The 26,296-nt window shown below is 37.7% G+C and overlaps 1 protein-coding gene across 5 annotated transcripts in view; it reads right to left on the minus strand.

Annotated features, from left to right (window-relative positions):
• The window catches only part of STAG1 (STAG1 cohesin complex component), a 195,302-nt gene that overhangs the window by 72,275 nt on the left and 96,731 nt on the right, over positions 1–26,296 (minus strand). For all 5 annotated transcript variants that reach the window (XM_089509442.1, XM_089509441.1, XM_089509445.1 and 2 more), the window contains exons 4-8: positions 21,626–21,790; positions 20,476–20,572; positions 5,600–5,676; positions 4,051–4,255; positions 3,197–3,348 (exon numbers count right to left, since the gene is read on the minus strand). In XM_089509442.1, coding sequence (XP_089365568.1) covers positions 3,197–3,348; positions 4,051–4,255; positions 5,600–5,676; positions 20,476–20,572; positions 21,626–21,790 — 696 coding nt within the window. The remainder of the gene's footprint in view (positions 1–3,196; positions 3,349–4,050; positions 4,256–5,599; positions 5,677–20,475; positions 20,573–21,625; positions 21,791–26,296) is intronic.

Here is a 26,296-nt window from a genome sequence, read left to right on the forward strand (position 1 = left end):
GGAGCTGTTTGTGAAACATATAATAAAACACATCAACTTCTATTTTGTTGTTTAGTACCATGGGTATATTCAAATCCTTTTGAACTTACATGAAATCTGGAAATATCTCTTAAGCCCCTCTAATGAGGAATTTTATTAAGTAACATAGACAGATCTTGTAGCACCTTTGAGATTAACTGAAAGAAAGAAGTTGGCAGCATGAGCTTTCGCAGACTAAAGTCTACTTCCTCAGATGCATAACTGATATGCATCTGAGGAAGCAGACTATGGCCCGTTACAGACCGCCCCTTAGGGGCGGCCTGTAGGCGCACCTTTCCCCGCCAGATCGGGGCCTCAGCGGCCAGAGTGGCAGCCGCTGAGGCCCCGATCCGCCACTTTTCAGGCTGCGGGGAAGTGGCAAAAGGCCCCTTCCCCGCAGCCTGGAAAGGGGTGTCCTTGGGGCTTCAAGCCCCAAGGACACCCCGCGGCGGTGGGGAGAAGGAGAAAGGGGCCGTTTGGCCCCTTTCTCCTTTGGTCCACTGGGCGCAGCCGTCTGAAGGCTGCACCCAGCGGACCAAACGAGGAAGGAGCTCTGAAATGGAGCTCCTTCCGGGGTTGCGGAAAGGATGCCCTAGGCGCCCTGCTGCGACCCCAATACATCACAACCACGCCGCCTCGTTTGGAGGCAGCGCGGCCGTGACGTATCGATGACGGCGGCCGTGTAGAATGGCTGCTGCAATTTTGTGCGCGCACAGCGCGCACTAGGTTTAGGGCAGTGCGGAAGTACGCTCCGCGCGTACGGGCCTATGTCTATAAAATCTCATGCTGCCAACTTCTTTCTTTCAGTTAGTCTCAAAAGTGCTATGAGATCTCTTTGCATACTGGTTCTACAGACTAACAATGCTCTATCTTTGATTTATTAAGTAATGTTCTTCTACATTTTCTTTAATGTCACTTATGTTTATGTTCACATAGATCATATAAAGTTCTGAGATGACCTGGAGCAGTGATGGCGAACCTTTTAGAGACCAAGCGCCCAAACTCAAAGGCGTTCCCCTCACTGGATGTTACCTGGTGCCAGGAGCGGGATTTTGGAGGGGGGGATTGGCCTTCCAGGGGTGGGATTTCCCCAGAGAGAGTTGAAAGCCTGGGAGGGTGGGGGAGAACACACCTGTTCCTCCTTTCCCCCTCCCTCCCAGGCCGTCAGCTGTCTCTGAAGAGGCAGCTGAAGGCCTGGGAGGAAGAAGTGTGTGCCTGTTCCTACTCTTCCTCCACCCTTCTGGGCCCTTAGCTGTCTTTGGAGAGGCAGCTAATAGCACAGGAGGGAGGGTGGGGGAAGAGGAGGAACAGGTCCATGCCTGTTCCTTCCCTTCCCCTGCCCTCCCATTTCTCTGTGTGCCCTCAGAAATGGCCTCACATACCATAGGTTTGCCACCACAGACCTAGAATCATTTGGAGCTACCTGAAAAATCTTTACTTCATTCTGGACACATTCTGAAACTGTCCTTTTAGCTTAGCATTCATTTGAATCCAATCCATATCCTTAGAATTAGGGCACTAAATCTTGTGAGTCCCTAGTGAAGACCATCAATCTGACTAAGCTAATGGGAACAATTTTTGTTAATGATTCCATTAGGAATGCAGCAGTGTAGATAGCTGTAGTCACACTGATTTCATAAGTATGGATTATTCAAGGTTGGTAAATCAGATTTTATAAATAGAATATTTACAGAACATTGCCATATAAAGAATAGAAAAACGTTGGCTTACTAAGGCTTACTTGAACAGAGTGATTAGTGCATATACTCCTTCTTGAAAAGCATCAGTCAGTTACATAGTATAACTTGGGAAACTAGATGTCATAAACTTATAGGGCCACTAAACAGATGTCTTGCCTTGTTTGACATCTCACTCACTGCATAAAAGAACAAAATTTTCCTGTTAAGTACTAGCCTTTGTGATATGACAACTCAAGGGAACATGAGTTCTTTTGCTCTTTGCGACAATTCAACTGTCCCCTTTCCATACTAAATGAACAAGATGTGTGCAAAATACATTTCCAATACCACAGCCATAATTTCTGCATGCTGCTATTATGAGCTACCTGCCTACCACATGACTGGAAATGTCATAAACCAGTTGTTCTTAACCCTTTCTTTACCATGGACCCACTTGAAATATATTTTGTAGCCTCAGACAACCAAGACTTAACTCAGAATTTAAAACCCTGAAATGGTTCAAATATTTATTTAAAGTTGATCATCAGGGGTCTTTAAATTTGAAGAGAAGGGAAAAATAAGCAAATACACACATTGTATTTTTGCTTGCTGGACATGCATACGTGTGTGCATGAGATGTGGAGAGATCAAGCTTGCTTCTCATTCCTCTACCCTATCTGCTGCTTTGATATGTATATGGAGGAAGGAGGTTCGTGAAGGCAGAGCCAAGCATACACTCCCTTGCTCACAGACACCCAGAGCATGGCTCCCTCTGCTCTAGAACTGCTGATACTGTTGCTGCTCCCACTGCAGCTAGCTGAGCCCACCAACCTGCTACCTTGCCTAGGCCTCTTGCAGTCTCCCTTCACCTCTCAGTCCGTGCACCTAGACAGCCCCAAAGCTTTTCATTTCTGCACAAGTTTTTTTCACTCCAGGAAAAGGAGGCAGGTGGGAAGCAGTCAGCGAGCGAGCCAGAGAGGAGGAGTGCCAGGCCAAGTTTGCAGGGACTTGTTTGGCAAAGGCATCTTTGCCATGGGGGAACATCTTCATGACCTCTTCTTTCAGAATTTCTGGAGGAACAGAGAGGAAATGGCCAAGGTGAGAGGGGCAGCAAAGGTGGATGCAAGAAAGGGAGAGAGAGAACAGAGAGGCAGAGCTGTGCCTTTGCTGTTTTGGCTGGAGAGGGGGATGGAGATCTCTCTCCTCCTTTTCCTCTCCATTTTTGATCGTGGGGTTGAGCCCAACAGGGTTTGGGAGCATGAAAGAAGAGCTGGCCTTCACAAATCCCGTGAGAACAGTGTGCTCCTCTGAGTGTCTGTGGACTATTGGTTAGCAACTACTCTCCTAAATAGTTGGAACCTTTACATTAATCTTCTCCTATACTTGTAGTAGAATACTTCTCAGAGAAGAACTTTATATAATAAATATTTTTCCAACTACTTTCTGGAAAGCAAAGTACTCCACAATAACAGAATGAATTCCCCATCTCTTGGATTTACCTCTTTCCTTTTCTGAAGAAGCAATTCCAACCTTTCATTGGCTCTTTTACCAATCATCTTATTTCTCTCAGCTTCATACTGCCTCTGTGTATTATCCTGATGAATACTCAGGTTTAAGGCAACATTCACAAGAGCAGTCATAAGCTTCATAGCTAGGGAAAATACAAAATCAAAAGTTGAGGCACTTTTAATACCTGAATTCACCTGAAATTCAAGTTAGTATTTGTTTTTCATGCTGAAATAATTTAATTTAAAAAAGGAATAAAATATATAGCCTTTTCCAAATCCAGCTTAATTTAGAAATGTCTGAATTTTGTGTTGAAAGAAAGGCAAGATATAAATTAAATGAAAAACAATTCTTAAAATGTATTATCAACAATTCTTAAAATGTATTATCAAATAATAAGCAGTGCAGCCAATCTAGTACTTGATGTATCTTGTCTTTTCGCTACATTCTAAAAGCAAGCAATTATACAGTATGAGCTTGCATGCTCCTTCTTTTCCTTCCCTCGTGGGGGAGGAGCAATTAGAAACTTCTATTTCTATTTAGCAGCACTACAGTTTGTTGTTGTGTTCAATTGTGGCAAATTGATTTGTTCAAACTAAAATCAAAGCAGAATCAAATCATGGTTTGAGCAGATCCACTTGCTGCGCTTAAATAAAATCAAACTACGGTCTAACAGAAAATGAAAACTTCTAAATCTGTCCCCTTGCAGCAGGGAGAAAAAGAAGAAATAAGTGTGTGAGCCTGGGCTTACATTCAACAGCTGTAACAAAAGCCATGATATGTCACTATATTTTAATTCAGCCTGAATCTCATTGAAAACATGCAGTACTTTGGGAAATGAACCTACCAGCAAGTGTACTGGTATGCCTGAAAGCTCGGACCTGCGAATCAGACAAACCAGTCAGGAGTGAGATCACTGTGTCCATCATATACTCATCATAAATGATGCTGTACTGACACTGTCGAATGAGAACGCCTATAAATTCACAAAAATTTGATCGGAATTTTTTCCACTGAGGCCCAGGCATGGTAAGTGGGTAATCGCCACTGTCCTGAGGAAAGACAAAATATGCATACTACATTTAATGCATGTTCAGCTTTCAGTCATGTTTTTACCAAAAATATTTTATTTTAAATATATGTTAGGTATACAGTATGACTTAGCTCTGTCTGAATGATCTCTGGATAATTTAAGTTACAGATGGGGAACTCTCGTGAACAGACCAAGCATTTAGTTCTTGCTCATCTGGTCTATGAAGGATTCCTGTGAAACTCTCCCACTGAGCTGGAGCCTTGGAAACCTCTTGGCTTTACATCCCTACCTCACAGGTGTCAGTAATTATGCACAGTATCTTTATTGCTTTGCTTTCAGTCAACTTCACTGATCAGAAGTGGTGAGCATGAAACATTTTTAATTCAATTAACTCAGACAACATTTCTTGATAACTTCTAACTTTCTATCCTCTATTTTGTTGACAGATGGTATTTTTATGATTTCTACCAATTCAGTTAATTTCATTTTAATAATAATTTCAAATTTTTATTTTAAATACCAAATATTTCTCACATCCTAGCAGTACAAAAATTTGTTGAATTTGTATTTTGAGGCTAATTTTTACTTTTTTCTTGATACATAATGCTTCTCCATAACAACAGAACATTCTCCCCAGACAAACCATAGTTTATTCTTGTTCATCTGGGAAGAAATAAGCCAGATACTTCACTTCAAGTATCATATTAAACAAACCAAGTATGGAAAGTCTGCAGTTTGTTTAATCAACCTCATTTGTAGAAGACAGCAGAGAGCAATCAAGCAGTATAGAAACAATTCCCATATATCACATTTTACACATTACATTTTTAAAGAGAAATTTTAATCACCTCTAAAATTAATTGGTCTGCACTACTGTCAACAAATTCCAGATTTTTCTAAAAATAAGTGTTGCTAGCACAGGATGCAAAGTACCCTTTATATAACAAATATGTAGCTTGCATCTTTAACTGTGGTATTCCTTTATGTGTTCTTTAATTGATAAAAATCCTCCCTTCAGCAGAAATAAGTCTTGAGCATCTCTTTTTTCTCTTATCACCTTCCTAATTTATTTCTGTGCTGAGGCAGAACTTCAGTGGAGGGTTTCATGCATGCTCATATACTTGCCACTAAATTAACTGGAACTTTAAAGTGCTCAGATCTTACTAGATTGTGTCACTGTTCTACATCAGGCTATCTACTTCTCACATCTCCAAGCTTCTTTTCTTTCTTATCTATGTGTAAATGATTTAGTTGGTCAGTGTAATTTCTTAAATAACCAGGCCATTTATCATTATAATGAAAGTTTCTGTACTGGAGAATTTTCTCAACACCTGAAAACACTACTAAAATTTTAACACCATACCTCATCAAATTCCTCTGTCATTTTCCTGATGATTTCTGCATTTTGCATATTCCTAAACATTTCAATGCGTACTGTGCCTGTAATAAAACAAGTAAGCATAATTGAGTGTTCTACTGTATCTCAAGATGTTGCTAAATAACAAAATTCTGAACTACATATTAAGGAAGAGAATGGCAAATAAAATAGCATAACAAGGTCTATTCCTCCAGTTACATTTATACAGCCAACAACAACAACAACAACAACAACAACAAAATGTAATAATATTCCAGAACAGATGGAGCTCTCTGGAAAACACCACTCTCAAATCTGAGCCTCTAAGGTACTATGGCAAGACAAATCATATCTGCAGCCTACACAGTCATATTCACTAGAAAGGTTTCGTTTGCTTCTTTCTCTCTTTTGCAGGTAAATTAACCCACCTTGCAACAGAATAAAAGGAAATGTTCTGCACCATCAAGAAAGGAGTATTATGAATATGTTTTTACTGTTTTCTTAGATAAACGAACATATACCATTTCTGATTTCTATGCAGAATCTATGGGGTGAAACACATGGGCAAAATAAACTGACTTCCAGCCTCTTTGAAGGTAGGGCATATCAATGACATATGTGACAAAAGTGGTTGGGAAGTGAAACGAAGCTGTGCTCTGAGGCTAAAAATGGAGTAAAAAGAATCTTGGATACGCCGACTCAAGGCGGAAAATGTGCATTTTTGCACAGTCATATAAATGGCCCGGTGCAGGTGCAGGACTGTGACAAAGCAAAAAGGTGATTGCCAAGAATTACTTTTTTAAAATAATTTTTATTAAATATTAAAAACATAAACAAAAGAACAACAACAACAAAACATTTTCAAACAATATTCCAAAAAAGGACATTGAAAATTTCTACATAGTACTTCCTTGGTTGCTGAATTCCTCCAATATTTGCTTAATATCTCTTACTGAACTCTTATCCATTTACTCTTATATAAACTATTGATTTCTTAATCCTACCCCCCCCCCCCACTTTTATACCGTTTTCAATATTTATACTCATATTCTTATTTAGTGCTTATCCTGTATATGTACATGCATACAACTTATATTATATTTTACTATTTCCCTGTTACTTATCTACTCTCTTAAAGCTATCTTTCTTCATCCTCTATCTAATATCAATAATACACACACACACACACACACACACACCATTTTTCCAAAGCCAGGTGTATTTCTCCATTTTTCTCTCTCTGAAGATATTCTTTCCAGATTTCCCATTCTTTATAGAAATTTTGTAATGAACCGTTCTTAACTAGATAGGTCATTGTCCATTTCGTATAAATCCATCATTTTTAACTGCCATTCCTTGATTGTAGGGCATTCCTCCTTTTTCCAATATTTAGCAAATATTGTTCTTGCTGCTATTATGGCATATAATAAGATCTTTTCACTGTTCCTATCCATTTTTAGGTTGTCCGTCATATTCAAGAGATTTTAACATTCAATCTTTCTTTGAATTTAAATATTTTTGTCAATTCTATATGAATCTTTTCCCAAAATTTTTTAACCTTAGAACAATTCTACCACATATGTAGATAACTTCTGACTTCTCTTTTACATTTCCAGCATGTATTTCTGTTATTTTTAAACATCTTTGCTAACTTATATGGCGTCAGATACCACCTATACATGGATTTAGAAATATTTTCCTTTCGTTCTACACTTATAATCTGCTTGATTTTACCCTTCCAAAGCTTTCCCCATTCCTCTAATTGCATTACTTCCTTTAAATCTTTAGCCCATTTCAACATAAATTCTTTAACTGTTTCATTTTCCAATTCAAATCTGGTTATTAATTTGTATAATTTTGTATAATTAAAAATTCTGTTTTTGAGGTTGATTTATTAGATTTTCTAATTCAGGTTCCACTGCTACAATTCCTTCCGCTTTCATATCCATCAAAAATCTTTCTCTGATTTGCCTGTAAACAAACCAGTTACGTGAATATCCTTCTAACAATAGTTCTTCTTGAGTTTTCATCACTCTTTTTTCTTCCTCTTTTTTCGTAATGTCTGCATATGTTACCCAATCATTTTTTTTTATATTCTTCTCTGATAAACATTGCATCATTAGTTGATGCCCATAGAGGGATTTTTGGACACCATTTTCTCTTATATTTCAACCAAATTCTCATCATAGATTTTCTAATAAGATGGTTATTAAAATTACTATCATATTTGATTTTGTCATAAAACAAATAACTATGGAGCCCGAATTTCAAATCAATTTTTTCCAAATTTGAATTTCTTTTATTATCTAATCTGATCCAATCTAACATCCACAAGCATAACAGCACCATTTTAAATTTGGCAGTGCTAACCCACCTCTATCAATAGAATCATATAACACTTTCATTTTTACTCTTGGTTTTTTATTATTCCAGATAAATTTAGATAGACCTCTTTCCCAAATTTTGAATAGTATGTCACTTATTATAATGGGCAGGCTTTGAAAGAGAAAAATCATTTTCGGTAGGACCGACATCTTTAAGATTGCTATTTTGCCCATCCATGAAATGTTAAGTTTTTGCCATTTTTCCAAATCTTTTAAAATATTTCTCCAAGTTTTTCATAATTATTTAGAAAAAGTTCCATATTCTTCGGTGTAATATTTATCCCTAAACATTTCACCAATTTATTAATTGGAAATCCAGACTTTTCTTTCAATAGATTTACTTATTTAATCAAGTTTATTGTTAACTTTGGTGGGTTATAAACCACCGCTTTGCGGCGGTCTGCCGCCGCCGCCGCTGTTTGCTCCGTGAGGGAGCCGCTGCAGCCAAACCGCGCGGCTCCGTTACGGAGCAAAAAAGAAGCTCCGAAATGGAGCTTCTTTCCGCGGCGCAGCTATGACGCCACGAGGCGCCGCTGGCGCACTCGCAATGTCATAGGTGCCGCGACACATCTGGACGCTATGCGTCCAAGACGTAAACATGGCGGCAGCCGTCTGGAACGGCTGTCGCCAAAAAATACGTAGTGACTACGTATTAGGGTTAGGGGGTGCGGAAGCACCGCACATTCCTAACCCTAATACATAGTCACTACGTATTTTTTAGCGGTCTGTAACCCGCCATTGTGTTTTTTCTTTATTAATTTTTTATCCAGCCATCTTACCAAATTTCTCAAATATTTTCAACCTAATTTAAAGCCCTACATGGCTTGGGCCCAACCTATCTAAGGGATCGCCTGCTTTCATATAATCCGCCCGTACGCTCAGGTCTTCTGGGAGGAATTTATTACAGCCCTTAAAGACCAGGTTGACGGCGACCTCCCAGAGGACATTCTCTGCAGCTGCTCCCAACTTATGGAATGGCCTGCCGGACGAGAGCCGTCAAATCACCAATCTAGAGAGCTTTAAAAAGGCCATTAAGACGGATCTCTTCCGGCAAGCCTTCCTAGAATAAAATGCTCGGCCACAAATAAGACTTCCCATTCAGTAAACTCTGCCCATGATGATTTTTATTTAGCTTAGTCGGTTTTAATGTGTAGTTTTTAATCTTACATTGTTTAATGTTGTTTTAAGGGGGGTATTATGTATATATGGATGTATTTTAACCTGTTGTACGCCGCTTTGATTGCCTGGCAAAAAGTGGGATAGAAATAAAAAAAATTATTTATTATTATTATTATTATTATTATTATTAATTTCATTACTTTCAATTGGATTCGTTATTGTTAAAATTAAATCATCCGCATAAGCTCTCAATTTATATTCTTTTTTTAATTTAAATCCTTCTATTAATTGATTTTCTCTAACGTTATTCAACAAAATTTCCATAATTAGTATAAATAATAGCAGGGAGAGTGGACAACCTTGTCTCACTCCTCTGTAAATAGAACACGGATTCGTTTTCTCACCATTAATCCAAATTCTAGCTTCTTGTTTTTTATAAATCACTTGTATCCAATTTTGAAATTTATCACCCATCTCCAATTTCTTTAATACTTCAAACATAAAGTGCCAATAAGTATTGTCAAACGCTTTCTCAGCGTTAATAAAAATCATAGCTAATTTTTTATCTATCTTTTTTTCATGGATTTCAATTATCAATTTTTATATCAATTTTAATCATTCTATTTGGTAAGAAGCCGGATTGATCTTTATTAATCCAATTAACCAACACTTTTTTAACTTTTCAGCCAATATTGATACAAATAATTTGTAATCAGAATTTAAGAGGGCAATTGGTCTATAATTCTTGATAGATGTTGAGTCTTTTCCTTCTTTTAAGATCAGAGTTATATCTGAATGTGTGCATATTTGTGGTATTCTGTCTACAATAACTTCATTCATTATTTGTAATAGTGGTCCTCTTATATGTTCTTGACATCTTTATAGTATTCATTTGAGAAACCATCTGGGCCAGGGGTTTTCCCCGTTTTACTTCTTTTTATCGCTTCTAACAATTCTTGTAGTGAAATTGGTTTGTTCAATAATTCCTTTTGTTCTTCTGTACATTTCTTTAATTTTTGAGACTCCAAATATTTTACCATTTTTGCTACATTTATTTTTGGTTCTTTGAACAATTCCTCAAAATAATTAAAAATGTTTTTTATCATATTCTGATTTGTTATTAATTTTTCTCCCTCTTTAATTGCTGGAATAATCCTTTTTGCTTTTGCTTTTCTGATTTGATAAGCCAATAATATCCCCATTTTGTTTGCCAATTCAAAATATCTTTGTTTCAAAAATTTCAATTTTTCCCATCTCTTCTACTAATAACACTGATATTTGTTTTTGTAAGTATTTCACTTCATGTAAAAAAATTATTATTTGGTTCTTTTTTAGGTCTTCTCTCTAAATTTTTATTTAATTTTGTCAATTTTCTTCTTTCTTTTTCTTTATTTGTGACATCTTTTTTATCATCCATCTTCTTACCACTGCTTTATGTGAATCCCAAAGTGTGTGTAAAGATGTGCCTTTAATTAAGCTTTCTTCAATGTATCTGCCAATTTCTGTATTTAATTCCTTAACTAATTCTCATCCTCTAGTAATTTTGAATTTAATTTCCAATCATACTCTTTTCTCCCATCCAAATTTAAACTGAATTTCACTGGACTATGATCAGACAGGATTCTTGGCAAAATTTCTACTTCTTTAATTTTCGAATTTAACTGATGAAATCAGAATCATATCTATTCTAGACCAGATGTTGTGGGGATTGGAGAAAAAAGTATAATCTCTACTATTTCCATGTTTCGTTCTCCAGACATCTTCCACTACCAAAAATTCAGTTAATTCAAAAAATTCCTTAGGTAGATTTCCTTGATTTTTTACAATCATTTTTTTCCCTGAAAATCTATCTAAATTTGGATCCATAACTCCATTATAGTTCCCTAACAAAATTACAAAATCACAATCTAACTGCATGAGTTTAGATTTAAATTTCTTATAAAATTTGTTTTTATTTTTTAAAGGGCCATATACTCCAACTATCAATATCTCCTTTTCTTTATGTATTAATTCAATAATTTCGTAATTTCCTTCATTGTCACTGCAAATTTCTGAGGCTTCATATTTTGAACTTACATATACTGCAACTCCCTTTTTTTAAAATTTGGAATTTGCCAAAAAAACCTGACCTAATTTACTACATCTTAAATGTTTTTTATCTTTATCTTTTATTCTCGTCTCCTGTAAACAAATAATATCTAACTTTAGTTTTTGTAAATAATGGAATTTGTTTTTCTTTTTTGTGGGGTATTCATCCTCTGTACATTCCATGTTAAGAATTTTAAATCATCTGCCATAGTCAAAATGTATATCTTGAATTCAATTAATACGACCTTTATTTCATTAAATTACATTTATTAAAAAAACAGTATGCAAAGGAATTCCGGAAAAATTGCTATGAACGAAGCCGTAAGAAATACAACAACTCAAATCTTTCTTCTCTCTCTTTGTTCTTCTCTTCTCAATCTTCATTCTTCTTGTATCAGATCTTGATCATCGAATTCCAATTCTGGTATTGATGATTCTTGTAGTTCTTCCTCCTCCACCACTCTTTCTTGATCTTTCTCTTTAGATAAATCTATTTTCGAATTTCCAACATATCTTTCAACACCTTCAATTATTGATCTTCATATCGAAAGGGAGTTTTGTTGTGTAAATTTAAAAATCTATCCCATACTGTTTTCCTTACAAAATAAACCACATCTCATGGCAGGCCCTTTTGTTTTGCACTCAATGAATTTACCCTGTATAATTTGTCTATTTCATTTTCAAAAAATTCTGGGTCTTTATTTTAAAATTTTGCAATTTCCTCAATTAATTTTCATATAAATTTTCATCTTTTTGTTCTGGAATTCTTCTCACACATTTTCCCTTCAATTTTAATTCATAAATTGCTTTTTCATCTAACCCGTCATCTTTTTTATTTAATAATTTTGTCACTTCGTTTTCCAATTTCTCATTTCTAAATTCTAAAATGTCCACTCTGTTTTGTATTTTGTGTATCAATTGCTAACTTGTCTACTGTTTGATTTATTTCTTTCAAACCCTCTCTAATTTCCTGTTTAATTTCTCTCTTAAAACTATTCAATTCCTTCAAGAGATTGTTCATGTTTAATGATTAATTTTATATTTTTTCCAAAATTAATTCATTCATATCTGGAACTTTGGCTCTTTCCAATGAAAGTCTTATTTGGTTTGTATTTTGTAGGTTTCCCTTCTGATTCTGTTCCCTTGTGTTCATTATCTTTTAATTCTGTCTATAACCAATAACAATAACGATTACAATATAGCTCAAAAATCTTGACAGCATTATACTTATAATAATTACTCTAATTTTTCCTTATCAATTGTATGTATTTTTGCTATTATTACTTCTAACACAGCTTTACAGCTCCCCTCAAAAATAGGACATCTGTATATTCTCTATATTCTATATTCAATTTTGTATCTTGTATTCTAATGATGCAATGCAATTTACTACCCTTTTTATTACAATGTTATCTTTATGTGATTTAAATCAGTATGATTCCAAATTAGTCCGTTTTCCTTCAGCCTGACTCTATCTATCTCACTACCTCCCTCTATTCTATCTTCCTGACTGGTCTTTCTAGTCTATACTTCTCCTACTTCTATATTTCCCTTGAACTTCTTCGCTCTTTCTTCTTCTGTCCTTTACAGTCCACAGTCCTCCGTCTTTCAGTCCTCCAACTCATCCCACCTTTGTATCCAGTCACGTCACTGTCTCTCTTCTCTCTCCCAGTCCACCTCTCGTTCCGTCTCCAAGCCGCCTGTCTCCTCCCATCATGTCTTCACGCCACCTCCTCCACGAATCACGATCTCCACAAGCACAGGTGAGTTCTCAAGGATGAACCAATTAATCTAATTAGCGTATCTGAAGAGTAGTCTAATTAAAGGGGAGTCCTTTTTCTTAAAGTACAGCCAAAAAAAGCAAACAAAACGCAGCACATACAAAAGGAAAAAAATCCGATTTTTAAATCTTTTGATCCTAAAATCACCGCTAACTGTCCAATGGGTTCACCCACAAAATCCAAGTCCGCAACGTTCAGAAGGTCCCCCCCCCAAAAAGAACAAACAAACAAACAAAAAAGTCCAAATAGTTACAGTCAAGGAAAGTCAATTAATATTTCAAGAAAAAGAGAGGACAAGAACAAAAAGGAGAGAAAAAATCCTGGCCGGCCGAAAAAAATCCTTTGTTCTCCGCTATTTTGTGCCGAAATTTTATTTCTTCAGTCAGAGGATGTTCAGTGAGTAATCTCCAAAATTGTCACTATACCCCAATAGAAAAATCATCCAATTTCTCTTCGTTTATCGGTATAACAGATATTCTCCATTTCTCTCCCAAATCAGCAGTTAGGTTTTAGCAGTTATGCGTTTGGAGAACTGAATTCAGCGTCCCTTTTATAATCTCTCACAAACAAACAAAAAGAAACCACTAAAAAGCTGATAGGCGCCTCTGTATGGAGAGCCTAAGGCTTCCCATTAAAGATCAAACCGCGGACGTGGATTGCTCTTCAGCAATTGCCAACAATTACAGTGGATGCAATCACAACAAACACAAACCATATAGTCCAACAAGGGGACATCGAGTGAAGGGGGCATGTATGGGAGGTCTCCATGATTGTGTTTTGTCACTGGGCACACCTATGCACCGACTCACTGTACAGGCTGTGCATCACACATGCAACTGTATGACTGATCATGGCTGGGCATCCAATGGAATGGTATGTGGGAGGGAAGAGGGAGGTAATTGGAGGTCACTGGTGGTGTGTTGGTGTAATGGTGCACATGCACAGTGGGTGGGGCAAAAATAATAATCATCATCATCATCATCACACAGCGCAGCTTGACATCACACAGTGCTGACAGTTTGTGGGTGTTTGGCCTTGGGAGTGCGTCATGTGAACAGCAGGGTTTTGACCCACTTTCAGAAAATGCAGTATCAAGCCGCTTTTTTCTGCCTGTCTGCTCCAGCCCTATATCTGAAGATCTCCTCACTGAGATATAATATGCACATAGAATCAAATTCATTAGAGAAAATAACTTCAACTTTTGCCCCTTTCAAAAATTAAGAGTTTTTCTGGTTCTTAATAAATACAACTGGTTATGGCAATCTGAAGTGGGGATTTTCATGTCGCATTTACCGCAGAGCTTAAAAGAAGCCATTTTCAACCAGAGTTGAGGTCACAAATCTGAAGGCACAATTGAGGTCAAATGGTCTGAAGTCAATCAATCAGTAAACAGTATCCAGGCCAAAATCCAAAAGAGTGATAAAAAACGACCCGTTAGGTCAAAACCGAAAGTAATTAGTACAAGTGATTCCAATAGCAAAGTTCCTCCAAGCTGCTAGGGCAGCGGACAAAAGGAACTGAGAAAAAGTGGGAACACTAAGGGGCTTATAAGAGGGTGGGTGGAGCTACCGCCAAAAAGTTGCAAACAAAGTTTTGCCCAGTAAATCCAGAAGTTACTGAAGTTTACTGCGCAGGCATAGAATAACCCATTTGTGTGATTCACAGAAGCCATGAAGAAGAAATTAAAAGAAATGTTTACTCTGACCGTTTAACTTGAAAATGAAAACTAAAGAAAAAGTATCTCAGGCAATGGATGACCCTATAATGCAAGGAATTTCACTATCAGCACCTTTGAGCCTACATGCATAAACACAGTTTTGTACAAGAATATATACAGTCCACCCTCCCCATACGCAGGGGATCCGTTCTGGACCCACCCACCCCAGGTATGCTCAAATCCATTGAAAATAATGGGGCGCATGCTCACAGTGCGGGTACACGTTCAATTACTTCTGCCGGGGCTTGCCTTCTGCATAAGCTCAAAGTAACAGAAGGCAAGCCTGTCTACGGGGCGGGCTGACAGTACTCAAGTGATGTTCCATTACAAATTTATCAGAGGTGTTTATGCAAAACCATTTATTTATGTTTCCAAAAAGAGTCTGGAAAGGGGCAACTATAACCTTACATAACTAAGGAGACAAGGAATGGTAAAGTATCCAGTAACTTAATAAATATTTTCTTGTCTTTTTGTCACTGCACATCAAAATATAAAAAATACTTCTGTGACTTTGAGTTATATCCAGCATTTTAAACACACGAGGCAGGCTAAACAGATCCATTTCCCAATTCAGGCATTAAGGTCTGGACCGCACTATACATTTCATTCTTGTAAGCAATCTCAATCTGCCCCAATGTGTTTACATATATATGGAGTATACACATTGGGTTAACCTTAATACAGTTGGCAGGAGTGTCTATGACTGGCCTAATTGGCAGGAATAAATATGAAGAATGGGCCTGAGAATCTTGTTTTATCACAGAAAACTAAATTAACAAAATATACATGTAACACTGCAGTGTTTTTGACAGATTTTCACACTCTTTCATGCTTAGAAAGCTTGATCACCAGGGAGCTGAAAGAAATCCTCTGATTTCCTACATACCTAGCTTCAACACGTCAGGCTCACAAACTGTCATAATAAACATCAGAAGCAATTCACAAACTAAAGGAATTTAGAACCTACCTTTTCATAACTTGTTCATTTCTGCTAATATTCAGCTTTCAATCAAGCACACTTCTTGGCATCTCAGATCTGTCTAATCCTCCACTGCACTTTTATATTCCCCTTTGACTAGGTGATTGCTATTTATAGCCTGGCAATCTGCCCAGCACTCTAAATTTATCCAGGACAGGAGGCTTAAAGCCAAATGAGTTATTCATAAACATTCAAAAATTCTAGTTATCTTACTACATTTGGTAGTACTATTGTGGATGTGAAGACAAGAACTAGTGGTGATTTTATTACAATAATGAATGCATCATTTTTTCTTTGAACATCACTTGCATTCTAGTGATTTGAATCAACACCTACAAGTAACTCCTGTTACTGAAACTACAGTGCAATATACTGGCACTTAGCCAGACAAAAGTGACGAAGTCAGGAACACACACAGCTGGCTATCCCCCTCTCATACCAATCAGATTTTACATTATGTTGTATTGAAAACTTCCATTTGTTAGGCAAAGGGCTATCAGGAGTATGTAGAGATCCTTTCATTGCTAGACTGACAGTACACATAATCATGTGTTCTTGTGCTGTAGAAATCTCCTCACTGAACTTTTAGGCATTTATAGGATTCTCAAAACAGTAAACATTCATTGGAGACAAAAGTCACAGTCCTTGGTCACAATACTTATACTACATTTCAAACACAACAGAGAAAGTACTAGTGGGACTTTTTCATTAGTACTTCCTCACTAGTACTATGTGAAAGTACTAGTACTAATGAGACAGCAACCATTTTCTTCTCTTTATATATAAAAGCATTAGCATTATTTGGTCTCAAGCATAGTCAAAGTACACTGTTTTTTTTATAAAGGATTTTAAATTAACATGTTGTGACACTTATATTTAGAGTAAATGTAATCATTTGATGGTTCTTCTCTGAACACATCTGATGGCTTTGAACACTTCCTAAATTATGGGACCTTAGTCAATGAAATGATACCATTTCTCCAAGAAGCTGTTTGGTTTTTTTCACCTTTTTAAATATAATGTACTTTTGCAGTTAGGCCTTTTCACTGAGAGCTAAGTCAAATACCCATTTCCTTCATAAATTAAGTTTCAGGTGAACCTCCAGTTCCATATCATCTTAATGTGTCCCACCACCAAATTGAGAAATTAAGTATTTATTCTTTAGACATGTCATTTTTGTCCATAAACAAGGACAATAAACTTTCTCTCTCACTTTGTAGTCTTCTCACTTATAATCACCTCAGTAATCTAAAAAATTATTTCCTCAGCTATAGCACCTTGAGGAAATGATGTTACATGTAGATTAACACTCCACATTCCTCATACGCTCTCCAGGATGATGGCTGTATAACTTTACAGAAGGAAGGCATTTGGATAGAGATGACACCAGTATATGACAATAACCCCTCTTTACTAGAAAAATGCATTTAAGGGGAGGTTTTGACTACCTATAAATCAGTGATGGCGAACCTTTCAAGTGATGGCGCCTTCTCCCATGTAATCTGCCTTGCACTCTTAGATCCTTGGCTAAAAACTTGTTGCAGCCAATAGAAACTAGGCTTACTACAGTCTCTCAAAGGACCTTTTCTTCTGTTGCCTCTAAACTATGTAATGAGCTGATGGAGGAGATCCAGAATATTACCAACCTTGACTGCTTCAAAAAGGCGGTTGAGACAGATCTCTTCTGTCAGGCCTTCCCAGATTAACTTGACTACTCCATCAACTGTCCATCTGCTTGACTTTGTTTACTGGTATTTGTCTTGAATTGTCATTTAAATTTGAGGGTGGGTGGGTCTTTGAGTTATAGGGCTTTATGATATTAATTATTATTTTGTAATTTAATATATTTTAATGCTGTTTTAATGTTGTAAGCTGCCTTGATCCTATTGGAGAGGCAGGAAACAAACAAACAAACAAATAAATATTATTTATTTAGAGAATGAGTGCCCAAACTAACAGGTGTTCCTGCGCCAGGTGTCACCCGGTGCCAGGGGGTGGGACCTTGGGGGCGCAGGGACATCCGGGGGTGAGCTTCTGCCTTCTGGGGGTGGAACTTCTCGGGCAGTACTTCCTCAGAGACAGCTGAAGGTATGGGGCAGTGGGGAAGAGGAGGAACAGGCACATGCTTGTTCCTTCTCTTTCTCCACTCCCCCGGGCCTTCAGCTGCCTCTCTGGAGATGGCTGAAGACCCAGAATGGTGGGATGGAGAGGAGGAACAGATGTGTGCCATTTCCTTCTCTTCCCCGCCCTCCACGTGCCCTCAAAAATGGTGTCATTGGTTCACCACTAGGGCCCTAAGTCATTCCCTGGTGAAACTGGCAGAATTACTACATCTAGGGCCCTAAGTATTAGCTATACTAGGTCTTCAATAACTATTAGCCACTGGCAAATTATAGTTCCTAGAGAAAAGAAGAATTGCTGCCAGGAAGAGAACAATGTGATCAAAGGGTACTAGTAAGCCCTTTGTTGTTGTTGTTGTTTGTTTGTTTTTTGCCATTCTGTACCCATACTCTTCCACTGTATCAAATTAAATCAGTTGACATTGACTCTTCCAATACATGTCCATAATTGTTCAGAAGAATTTATATGAGTTCCACTGAATAAGATCCCTAATAGTGGCAATGCCATTTTATTTCCAGGTTTCACATTTATCTTTGCTACACAATGCCCGAAAGTTTGGATGAGTTGGAAAAGGACAAACTGTCACCTCACTGAGACAAAGAGTTTGATCAATTTTCTCCAGAATAAAAATAAAATCTTCTGATATAAATAATTAAACATCTTTTAGATTTAATTTACTTTTAGATTTAATTTAATTATTAAACATCTTTTAGATTTAGTTTAACCTTTGAGTAGTATAAAAGGGTTGTCTGGAACAGAAAGAGTAGTTTGGGGATGACAAGCCAACCATTAAGATCTGCAAGTATATAACTGACTTGAATTGGGCATGACCACAGTGATTGCCATCCATCTTTTTCTGAAAGACCCATCAGCACAATATTGCTCTGCTAACTTAGGGTGGGAGAGAACTTTATTTGACTTTATTGTAATGGTGAATCTCATGCAACAAGGCTTCAAGAGTTTTATATTCTTCAACACCCTCTTCCTTCTCTGAATAGAACCCAAGTCAGTAATTCTTATATTATCCATGGTTTCCCAACAACTTTTTGATGTACAATAACATGTCAGTTACTGCTTAGTAAATTTTCTGCGTAAGCACCACAAGTGTTCTTATGAAGTTTAGTGAGGTACTTAGAATTAGCTGCTACAGAAATTCTGGAGCATTTCTCTGAACTACAGTACCCAAAATGCCTTGATTTAAACTTCATTCCTTCTCATCATGGTATATAAGGAACCTTAGTGAGGGGACCACACTAAAATCCTCTTACAGAGAATTTTAATTATTACTAAAGTAACAATTCCAGGTTACTTAGAATGTCACTATAATAGTTACAGAGAAAACATATGATAAAACTAGGTACTGCATATACTTTTACTGTTGAAATTTTCCCTATACCTGTGCTCTCTAGATCATGCATAATCTTCTAAAGTCCTGAGCACTGGACAAAGAAGATACCTGACTTTATCCATTGTCATTTTATAATTCAACAATTATTTTGAAGGTGTAATGGATGCCCCTCTTTCCCTGTGTGTGTATGGGGAAGGAAGAAGGAGGAAAGGAGCAATCTACTCTCAGATGGCAGACCGAGAAGACCCCTGACAGTGAGGGAAGGCATGATCACTTCCCTTGCTCCTTCACAGTATAAGGAAGGAAAATGGGGATGAGGTGGTTTCTTCTCAGCCAGTGCAGCTAAAAAGTCCCAAACTGGAAATTGCTGGTTCCTCCAAGTATCAGACAGAGCAAAAGATTATTCTGGAAAGGTGCATGACACTGTGGGTTAATCTCTGAACTGCCAAACATGAAGAAGTAAGTTGGTTGGAGAGAAAGGTAGGCCATTACCATCGGGCCTCCCTAAAGGAACTGAACCCTTCCCACAAGGCATCTGACTCCATCCTGGCCTCTGAAGGGGAGAGAGGGTAGGCCAATGCCATCAGACATATCCTTAAGATACAGAGCCCTCCATCTGTCCATCTGCCTTGGTCCGGGCTTCAGAGGGAGAGAAGAATGCTGGACCTGATCCTCTTCCCCCCACACCATTCCATTCTCCTTTTGTGTCATATCTTCTTAGAGTGTAAGCCTGAAGGCAGGGAACCGTCTAATTAAAAGATTTTATGTACAGTGCTGTGTAAATTTACAGCGCTATATAAATAAAGCTTAATAATAATAATAATAATAATAATAATAATAATAATGGTTCTTGCAATCACCAAACAGAATCCCTCCTATCTCTGTTTTAAGACAGCAATGGGGAATCCCCACTCTTATCTCTGATTAGACACACGGGACAACAGGGAAAATCTGGTGGGCCAGAAGTTCCCCTCCATTGCACCAGAAAGTATCATACCATGACTATTCTGAGAAGGACATAATTTATATTTATGAATAAAAAGTTTCCTAACTATAAAGAAACTATACGTAAAGAAAAGCAATAGCAGTAAACAGACAAATCCTTACATTAGCCAAGAAACCTGTAGTGCACATCAAAGCTGAATATTAATTCTTTGAAATCTCTTGATTCTTGACTACTAACATTTTCTCTAGGGATCTCCATTTTTAAGGAATGCATGAATACTTGATATATTTAATATACAATACTTAATAAACCATCTAATACCCTCCATACTTTCCTGAACAAAAAGCACTGGATGGAGAGTGAGCTTTAGAGACGTTTTAGAACCTTATTCAGCTGTACCTCGACATCCTGAGCACTGGATGAAGAAGTTGATTAAATCCAGAAGTGCTATGTCCCTATCTTGCTTATACGATTCAATCCAGTCGTCTACCACACACTGTAAATAAAAGAAAATATATTAAAATAATTATATTAAAATATAAAAATATAAAATATATATTAAATGTTTTATAAAAAGATGAGAGATAATAGCTCATTCAAGAACTACAGATAAATTTAAAACATTCCTTATAATGTTCATGCTTGCATAAACAGAGCTCCTTATTCAAAAGATATGGCCACTTATGTATACAATGCAAAACCATGCTATTCCAGTTTAATTTCAATAATAAAATTAACTTGAATGCTAACTTTTGTCTCCAGAATGTCATATTGTTTGGAACAACTATGTGGTTAACAATAACTATGTTTAATTTCTTATAAACCACTTTTAAATCTTGGATTATAAAGCTGGCTTTTTAGACATAACTGTTGTTCATGTTGAGTCCAGAAGAGAGAGAAAATTTTAGTTTACTTAAAGGAGAAGGAAAGGTTTCTGATCACCTCCTTTAAGCCATACAGAAAGAGCAAAGGGTAACCAATGCAGGCCTAGCTCACTGCAGCATGTAAACTGCACAATAAACCAAGGTTTAGCCCAGGTGTGAGCAACTGTGGTCCTCTACATTTTTGGACTACAGCTCCTAAAATTCTATGCCACTAACTATGCTGATTAGTGCTCATGGGAGTTACAGACCATAATTGCCCACCCTTTATTTAGTTTGACATGGGAATGAAGACTTGAAGGGTGTGATGTCTTTTGTTTCCACCTTTGGTATTGTACATTTGAAATGATACATAAATGCTAGCTATTTAAAGTGTTCTTAGTGGGAGTTTCCACTGCTGGTGGTCTAAATACGTATAAGTTACAGGTTTGGCCACCAGAGTACCTTCCTAGAAAGAAAGCTGGCTAGTTGATTTATTACTATATTGTTTCTGACCTCAATCAATTTGGGTTTTATACCTGTAAACACATATTATATCCCATATTATACATCTTATTTGGGATTTAAGCTGTCTATTATATTAGTTTTATGCAACTTCATATTAAAGTGCTAGAATGTTAACATTCAGTTAACTTAATGGAAAATACAACAGGAATTCATAAATTTACCTGCATAGCACTCTTGCCCATTTTCACCACTTCAAACAAAGTTACAGGGTCCCCTTCTCCATTTTGCTGTGGGTGGCCATTTGCTCTTCCCCGACCTGTTGCCCTAATTCCAGTTTCAGAACGAAATTTTTCTGCTGGAGTTTTTCGAGGCTTCTTATTGGCAGACTGAGAAACAAAAGAGAGGGGGGAAACTTTGATGTCTTTATATCACATTTGTTACTTCTGTGCTTATACTTCTGTTGCTGCATAAAGAACAATGAAGAATCACACATGTTGAAGTGTCAACAAAAAGGCCAGCTCATTTCAAGTACGCATCTTAAGGCAGCAAGATGCAACACACAAACAGTTTGCTTAGAAGTTCTTTGAATGATTGGTCATTTGTGAACTCACACATATGGAGTTTTTTCCTGCATAGATCTTTGTTCTGTCCCTTCGAGATCTGGATAGCTTTTCATCAGGAACTCTGTTTTGTATTTCACACTGTCCTGTGCACTAAACTACTCTTCTAAGTTCTCAAACTGCCAGAAAAGAGACATCTGGCAGTACATGAGCAGACTGAAAGAGGATAGGTTGCATGCATTCACAGATGGGCACTCGAAGAACCACAGTTACAGACAGACAAACTGTTCTTCCTTGTGGTTTCTGTGATTCAAGCAAATGAGAGACTAGCTAGTAGACCTACTGGAGGTGGTAGATGTCATGACACAGAATTGAATAGAGCACAGAATGACAAAAAGAAACATCACCACAAGCTTTAGCATCCAGTCTGCAGTATGTAATGAAAGTGGATGGTTGAAACCACATGGCGGCATGACACAAGTCAGGCAATGATATTCCTGCATGCAGTTGATGTTCTAGTAGAATGTGCCCAAAGACCTGATGATAAGAGTAATTTGGTCAGTTCATATAATAAAAAAATTGTATGTAAAATCTACTTGGCCAATCTGAGAAGACACTGGCATGCCTTTTATAGCAATTTCATAGCACAGAAAGTGTCTAGACATTTTTCTGATGTGTTTGGTGCAGGAGACACAGAACACACGAAATCTATGAACATGTAATGAAGGGATGATTCCTTAGCACTTCTTGGTCACAGCACTGTCTTGTACTTATGATAAGGTTAGGTATGGAGGCTCAGAACTTAGAACACATAATTCAGATGTTCAACAAGCCAACATAATGGCCACACGGAAGGCAACCTCGAAAGATAACAGTTGCAGGTCATTTGCAGTGAAAGCCTCAAAATTATACCTCATTAGCTGAGAGAATGCCACAGACAGAGACCACTGTGGTACAGAAAATGTTACAGGAAGGTTCAGATGTCTGAGACCCTTGGAACAAATCCTCAAGCAACTAAGGGCCACTGGTATGATTTGGGTGGTAAGTAGAAATGGCAGCTATATATATACTTTGGTCAATGTGGGGGAAAAGTCCTTGGCATGCAAAGAAGTGAACTTCACTATTAGTGGCACATCACAAGATAAGCTGGGGCGATCAGCAGTTCAAACAAAGTCTAAGAATTTTTTCCATTTGTGGGCAAATTTGAGGAAAAATGCACTTTCCAGAGAATCCACTCCTCAACCTCCACTGGTGCAAAAAAAAAAAAAAAAAAAAAAAAAAAAGCACTTTATGTCATGAGGAGCTGAAAAGGAATCTATTATGAACAGGCCCTATCTGCCCATGAGAACTCCACAAGCACATCTGGCAAGGGATTTTTCATGTGTGCTTTGTCCTGTTCTGCTCTGTTCATCTGCTAGCATATTGCCCATGCTGGCAACACTGAAAAGCTATGAGAATGACCTGTTTACGTATGCACCATTTCCAATGAGGAGAGAGAGACCAAGGAGATGTTTAGATTACCCCTTGCTTGTTTAGGTAGTGCACTTGAACTACCAGTGGCAAATTGGATGACCTTTACAATAAAGAAAGTACCAAAGGTGCTAAAACAAACTCCTGATAAACAGCTATATGCATTTCACAGTCCTCATGGCCAGGGCCACACATGAATAAAGGCACCTGCCCATGAGAACAAATTTACGACCTTCCTTATCTGAAGTAGCAAAGTGACCTTTCCTTTCCACTGCCTAGAATTAGGTGGAAGCTGCTGGAGAAAATAAGGAGACTCCTTCTTTTTGAATGCTATATAAATTTTCAGTCTGTGAGATGTAGGAGGTATTAAAGATGGTTTAGCCCATGACTTCTAAATGAGATCTGATAGCACTGGCAACAGAGAGAGTAACAGGGGGTGGATCATATTGGAGCTCTCAATGGAATACTGGTCCCTATACAAATAAGGGGCTAAGACAGCCTCAAGTCCTAGAGACTTCATAATACTAAGCATTTGCTCATTCTATGAACATATGTCTTCATACAGTGAGAAAACGATTGTAACAGCTATGTTAGGACCTGGAGAGGATGCTGAGACAGAGAGGATGGATATAAATCTGATCCATACTCCTCCACAGAGGAGTTGTCTTATTCAGCAGCACCTTGAATATGATGTGAAAAATAATGGCTTGGGCCCAGGTTACTTGGAGGACCGTCTCTCCCCATATAATCCGCCCCGCACACTCAGGTCAGCCGGGAAGAATTTGCTGAGGGTGCCAACTGCGAGATATGCGTCAACCTCACAAAGGGCCTTTTCCATCTTGGCCCCTAAAATTTGGAACACCCTTCCCAATGAGCTCCGCTCCATCACCTCCCTGGATCTCTTTAAAAAGAGACTCAAGACCTTCTTTTACCATCAAGCTTTCCCCCATGTGCCTTGATATGTGTGGTTTCCCCCCTGATATGTATCTTGTACCATTGATTATCAACTCAGCTGGCTTTGATATGGTTTTTATGGTTTTAAATTGCGACTGAATTTTTATTGTCAAGTTTTAATGTTATGTATATATCGTGTTGTTATTTTTCATTATTGTATTTTGTATTCTTTGTTGTGCACCACTTTGATCAGTTTTGGAAAAGCGGTATATAAATAAATATTATTATTATTATTATTATTAGCAGCAGAGGAGCCTGGTGGGATGGCCAACATGGGAACCAAAGCCTCTAGGGAGGGTGGAGGGGACTGTTGTCACCAGATCCAAAGAGGCAGTCAACATTGGTTGAAAAGAAGTGGAAACAAGTGACATAAGAGGTGTAAGGTGTACATATGGAAGTCACAGTAGTGATGGTGGAGCATGAAGGAGGTACCAACAGTGGCAGAAAACGAGCTGGATTCACAGTGGCACCTGTGAATACTGCTGATGGTTGTTCTGTCCAAGAAAGAGTAGGCAGCCATGTCGATACAAAGGACCAAGCAGGTGGCATGCTCTGTGGCAGCTCCCAAAAAGAAGATTAGGCTGGAGATAGGCAAATAGCCATAGTCAGAGGAGCCAAAGGAGGTAGTGATGGTGAAAAATGTCTTCCCTTATAGCGAGGAGTAGGAGATTGTGTATATCGAGACCAATGACCAGCCTGATTTAGACAAGACAATTATTAATGGTATTCATAGTATCAAGGTGAACGATGATGACACAGGCAAGGTGCACAGGATTGGCAACTCAGTCTCTACTACAGTAATGCTCTCTTTCATAGAGGTAGAATTCCTAATGACCATCCCTATAGGAGGAAGATTGTGATGGGACCTCTAGTCACAAAGAGGGCTAGCAGGCAACCCATTCACTGTCCTGGGATGCCCTCAGTAATGTCAAATGTTGATTTAAAACTATATTTTACATTTACAATTTTTAAAGGAGGAATCCCAGGCATGGAGGTGCAAGAGAGAAATCTCATTGTGAAATGTCTGATTGGTAAAACCCCTACAATAGGGCAAAACTGAGTTTTGAGGCTATCACTCAAACAAACCAAAAAACAAAAAAGAATTGGCTGTGACCATCTGATTTAACAAGTTTACTGCCACAGGAGAAACAACAACAACAACAACAACTGCTACTACTACTATCCTCCTCTTTCTCTCAAAATGGGGACCCATAGCAGGTTACAATTTAAAAGGCCATAGAGGCCACACAAAACAAAAGAAAAATTATGGAATTTGCAGTAAATATTGACAAGGAAAAAGCAAATGAGAAAAAGGAAAAGCCACAAGAAGTTGTTAGCAAGAAATAGTCAGCAAAGTTGAATTGATAAGAAGGTTCCAAAGCTACTGCTTGCACAGGAGATTAAAGAAAAACTGAGGAGAGTAGCTTGGCATTCTGAAGTAGACATGACAGAGGATGGAAAAGGATTCCTGCCAAAAAGCTAATGACTTCTAGAAAGTTCCAAACAGGGTTTTGTGCAGGCACAGAACTTCATTTGTGTTAATCAGAAATCATAAAGAAGAACAAATGTTTCATAACACATATACAGTTTTTTAGTATTCCTGTGTTTTATTCTTATTTTCACATGTAACTTGGTTTGTCTAAAAGATTAAGGTACTTTTCAAAAATAATATGAAGGGCATATCATACAGTTCAACAACTGCACCAATCAAGAAGTTCAGCAAAACAACCAAACCAAACACAATGAATATTACAACCAATGTTTTGCAGTGGCCTGATTTTAAATTTTAAGATAGTGTACCTTTTTAGGACTGGAAAGTTTTCAATGGAAAAATACAGTAATATTTTACAGTACCCCACATCTTTTATCTGACACCTGTTTCTCCTAAATATAAACTCACTCACTCTC

The sequence above is a fragment of the Sceloporus occidentalis genome, unplaced genomic scaffold (genome assembly GCF_023333645.1).
Source record: "Sceloporus occidentalis isolate IW3139 unplaced genomic scaffold, rSceOcc1.0.p SCAF_2, whole genome shotgun sequence".
Taxonomy (NCBI): domain Eukaryota; kingdom Metazoa; phylum Chordata; class Lepidosauria; order Squamata; family Phrynosomatidae; genus Sceloporus; species Sceloporus occidentalis.